This window comes from Mandrillus leucophaeus, unplaced genomic scaffold (genome assembly GCF_000951045.1).
Source record: "Mandrillus leucophaeus isolate KB7577 unplaced genomic scaffold, Mleu.le_1.0 Scaffold1278, whole genome shotgun sequence".
Lineage (NCBI taxonomy): Eukaryota > Metazoa > Chordata > Mammalia > Primates > Cercopithecidae > Mandrillus > Mandrillus leucophaeus.
In genome coordinates, this window is record NW_012101187.1 from 448,331 (window position 1) to 453,370 (window position 5,040).

Here is a 5,040-nt window from a genome sequence, read left to right on the forward strand (position 1 = left end):
AAAAAAAAAAAAGTTATGTATTCTGAACAATGACCAGTGACAGGGTCACAGAGTCAAAGAGAAACTCAAACCTCTTCCTTTCTATGAAGCAGTAACAAAGCTGGGGAGGTAAGATGCCATCATAGTTTTTAAAACCAACTCACGCCGTTCAATTTCCCCTTTAGGTTGTCCAAAGGTACTCCCAAGAATGACAGCTTCCCTAGACTAAGAGCCTACAGAAAAAAACTGTCCATTTCGACCACACATGATGGGTCTGTGCCTCTTACAATGTCTATTTTATGTTTACCATTGCAGCTATGCCCCCTTTCTGTGTGTCGGTGGTGGGTTACATCACAGCAAGGCAGCTAGACCCCCAATGGGTGGTGGTGGTAGCAGCAACACAGTGGTGGAAGAAAGAGACTGTTCCTATAGAACAGGGTGGGAGGGTAGAGCATATTCTCCTGGCAGGAGATGGTACCTTTTGAGTCATCAGGAATGACTATGGGGGGGCTGATGTCTGGAAGTTCCTCCTCTCCTGGCTGTAACCCCCTGGCTCGGAGATGGTTGATATCAAGTAGGTCTGGCATATCAATAGAAACATCTGCAAAATGAGAGAGATTATATCCACTGGGCTCTCCATAATCACTTATTATGTGCTTATTATAATACCAGCACTATAACTCTACATGCACGTGTCTAGACAGAGCTAAGGGATGTTTTTCAATTCCCTAGAATATGTCGCTCGACCAGCAGGTTCATCAAGACTAATCAGATATTAGTGGAGAACCCAGGGAAAATACAGTGGGTGATAGGATTTCACACCAAACAAGAGCAAATCATTTAAGCCTGAGGTCACAAACTGGCAGCCCATAGACCATGTGTGGCCCAGACACAATCTGTTTGATATTTTAGAAGTGTGAACAACAAACTCCAAATTTTAAATCAGAAGATGTAAGGTAAAATCCAGATTTCCAGCTTATTTTGAAAAGCATAAAGCTGTAGCATATTCTCATATGGTAACAACCATCTGGAGCTGATCTTCAGTTTCTACCCTAGACAATGGTGCAATGCTAGTCTGACACAGACCCCACTGCTCCTTGTTGCTCCCTGAGCATCATGTTTGTGCTAATCTGATTCTTATGGTAGCTTTTCTAGTTCATCTCTTTATTCAACGTGGGAACACCCAAGCAAGGCCAAGCTAGCTAGCTACAAGCTTCCTATACTCAGCCCAGTTCCTTCATTTAGATTATTACCCTGTCCTTGTTAGGCATTTGAGTTTGCAACCGCATTTGACGATGCAACCCATTCTCGGATCATGATGGGTACTATGGATATTCTAAATATGGTTTTGAATAAATAATGAAGTTTTAAAGAAATTAATTGAATCTCTAGTGTATTATCTTTACAGTACTTTTCTTAACTTCTTGACTCCGTTGTTGTGTTGACTTATTCAAATACAAAATTTGTCTGACTGATACCCTGTCAAGATTTAGTATCGCACATATTCAGATGACAATAATGGAAAATGGGTTCAAATGTTGGTACAGGATACATCTTTTGGGCTAGCAAACAACCTGAAAGTACTGCCCCCAGAATCAGTGATGACACCAGGTACATAAATCCTATTTTAAAACAACAACCCAAAGAACAGAGCTTAGTTTACAAAAGCAAATTTAAATTTCAGGAGGCAGCAAAACCAAACATAAAAACTGACCAACAAAATCAGAAAAACTGCTCCTTAAGAGAAAAATTCAGGTTCATTAAAGAAAATTTTGAGGTTCCTTAAAATTCAGCAAGTCAATGAAATGGGATTCAAATGTTGTATTCCTTTACAGAAATTCCAAGGACAAAGAAAATAAGCAAACTATCTCCAAGGCAATTCAAAGCCTTCAGAACAAGGAAGTTTTTTCTCTCAGTTACTTTTCAGGTCCATGGAAGAAAAACTGAGTGGTCAGCATCCTGTCCTCTTGTCTTCCCCTGCTCACAAAACTATTCCGCCAAGAAAAGGGAGGATCTCCTGCAGGATCAGTAACAGCCCAGCACAATTTCCCATGACAAACAAGTGCTGTGTAACTGTTAGTGCTGGAGGTCTCTAGGAAATCACTCCAGCCGATTCTACATCCTTTTTACCTATCCCCTTTGGACAAGTGCTTAGTTAACCAGCATAAGATTTAGTTGGTTTTTTTTTTTCTTAAGTACTTAAAAACATAAAAACTTTAAAAGTCTGGCAAATAGTCCAAGGTACTTGCTTGAGAAACTGTACATTCTTCCACACCACTGAGGACAACCTAGTAACACCCTTGGCATCAGATCATAATGCTGGAGAAAGGCTTTTATGTATTGTCTGAAAAATTAACCTCTAACAATGGTCAGGAACTTATAAAATTAGCATGAAGAAAACCTCATGAAGCCAAAATCACATCCTTTTGTTTTACTGTCTAATGCAACTGGCTTTTTCTACTTTATTATTAATAATATATGTATGATTTAAGTGAATGATTTAAGTGAATGTCATTAGCCACACCTGCCTGCTCAGAGGCAGAGGAGAGATGCTAAGAGGAGACAGCATCTTCAACCACTGGCTGCTCAAAGTGTGGTCTGTGGACCAGCAGCACCAACAGCAGCAGCAGCAGCAGCAGCATCACATGGGAGCCTGTTAGAAACACAGAATCACAGGCCCACTCCAGACCTGCCTAATCTGCATCTGCATTTTAACCAAGATCCCAGGTCATTCATATGCACGTTCAAGTTTGGAAAGCACTGTTTATTTGACAATGTGAGGATTCTGTTTACACTCTTAGAATTCGGTCATTCCAGAAACCATAACTGGAGGAGTGGGTAAGCAGGTGCAATTTGTATTGTCAGTTCTTATCTAATCAGAATACTCTGATTCAAAACAGAAAGGTGAGAATGATGGAAGAATGAAATGGAACTGTTTGTGGCAGCCAACTACATGGGCTCTTTCACATGCCATGTTGTTTAAATGGCTCATTTGATGTTTTAAGCAAAAGCATGCAAAAGATACCTACCAAATTTTTTGGGAACCCAGTCAAGACCAAAAGTGAACTTCTTTATCTGCACTACCAAGTATTCAGGGAATGAAGCAAAGCGAGATGTTCTGGGAAACACAAGGGGATATATCAATGAAACAAGGCAGTAAGTATTGTGAATACAGTTCAAAAAGCATATCAACTTTGTCTGAGGCACACCTGGCCATTCCAACGGCTGAACTGAAGAGGAGGAACACACAAACACAGACATATAAGAGGACACACATTCGCTCTCCCCTGCTCATTTGTCCTGTCCTCTTCACAAGAAGAAAATGTTTAGCGTAGGATGTTATCCTTTAAGAATACTTTTGGCCAGGCACGGTGGCTCACACCTATAATCCCAGCATTTTGGGAGACCGAGGTAGGTGGATCACCTGAGGTCAGGAGTTCAAGACCAGCCTGGTCAACATGATGAAACCCTGTCTCTACTAAAAATACAAAAATTAGCCAGGCGTGGTAGGGCCACGCCTGTAATCCCCACTCGGGAGGCTGAGGCAGAAGAATCACTTGAACCCCGGAGGCGAAGGTTGCAGTGAGCCAAGATCGTGCCACTGGGCAACACAGCCTGGGCAACACAGCGAGATTCCATCTCAAAAAAAAATAATAATAATAATGCTTTTGGACCTGTTTCAAAATTGTTACTTTTACTTTGCTGTGGTGTTTTATATTTCTGAAAAGTGCTTTTCAACCATTTATTTTTTCTGAAATCCTTGCTAGAATTTAGTAGACATATTTTTGACTGTTTATAGCATGCATGTATGATGTACATGTATGTGGGGTTTGAAAAGGCTCCCCAGGTGATCCTGAAACACCCCCACCTCCATTTCCACTTCCACACAGAGTCACTGTCTTATAGCACAGAGTTGGCAGACGAAGGGCTTACTGAAACTTTGGTTGAGGTTGACTATTGGAAATGCCAGGGCCTCATTAAAATACTGTGGTACCTAATCCATGGCCACATGGATCCTAGCGGTAGACATATTATGGGATAAGTATCCAAAATATCTGAATCTGGGCCTTGAAGTTTAAAATTAATACACATTACCAGTATCTTGAATCCTCTTCAAACTTTCAGAAAGGCTCAATTTCCTGGGCATGGATTTGGCAATTTTATACACAGACTGTTCAACCTGTACACCAAATTCATACCCTAGTTCAAGCTCATTCACTCCACGTTTATTATCTTGTTTTTAACAACCATTTTTGTTTGTAGTCAATGTAGGTGTGGTAGGTATATGTAAAAAAGAAAATAAGCTGTTGATAGGTATCGCAGATACCTTTTAAAATAAAAAATTCTAGAATATCCTCCCCTATTCCACTTTTCAAATCTAAGTCACTGCCTTCTACTTGTAACGCATCTTCCCAGAATTTAGAAAATTAATGCAAATGTATTGCTGCCCCCTAGTGTCAGAGAAAAGGCACAGCACAGGGACAGAACAAGGGACAAAAAACAGTCAAACGACGTGGATGTGGGTCTTGAAAATGCCACTTCATTCACTCCAAATCTGGGCAAATCACTGACCCTCCCTGATCCATCTACAAAATGGACTTACTAATCATGTCTACCTGCCAGGCCATGCAAGGTTCATGAAATGATGTGAAATCGCTTGGCACACTAGAAAGTATTGTATATACCTAAGGAATTAGCATGATTATTTTGTCACGAAAGAGCTAGAAGCTACAAAGCCTTGGATGCTGAATCGAACTGTCACTTATCTGTATTTTACCCCCAGGCAAGTTACTTAAATTTCCTGTATCTCAAATTCTCCATTACAAAGTTGGTAGAAGAATAAAGGCAGTAATATAAAGACGCTCAGAAAATAGGAGCTTTATCATCCCAAGCAACTGATCTACTATTAGCCAGGCTCACTCTTCAGAAATTATATATTATCTCTAATTAGGTTTTTCTATCTTCTGAGAAGCAGTAATAAACATTATTCTTATTTAAATGTCACCAAGTCCTCAACTGCACCAAAAAACAACTTCCATCTTGTATTTTATATATATAATT

At 40.1% G+C, this 5,040-nt stretch overlaps 1 protein-coding gene across 1 annotated transcript in view; it reads right to left on the reverse strand.

Annotated features, from left to right (window-relative positions):
• The window catches only part of LOC105533677 (ubiquitin carboxyl-terminal hydrolase 13), a gene marked incomplete at its 5' end in the record, with an annotated part of 75,064 nt that overhangs the window by 38,370 nt on the left and 31,654 nt on the right, over positions 1–5,040 (reverse strand). The window contains 2 exons of the mRNA XM_011972170.1: positions 458–580; positions 3,009–3,097. Coding sequence (XP_011827560.1) covers positions 458–580; positions 3,009–3,097 — 212 coding nt within the window. The remainder of the gene's footprint in view (positions 1–457; positions 581–3,008; positions 3,098–5,040) is intronic.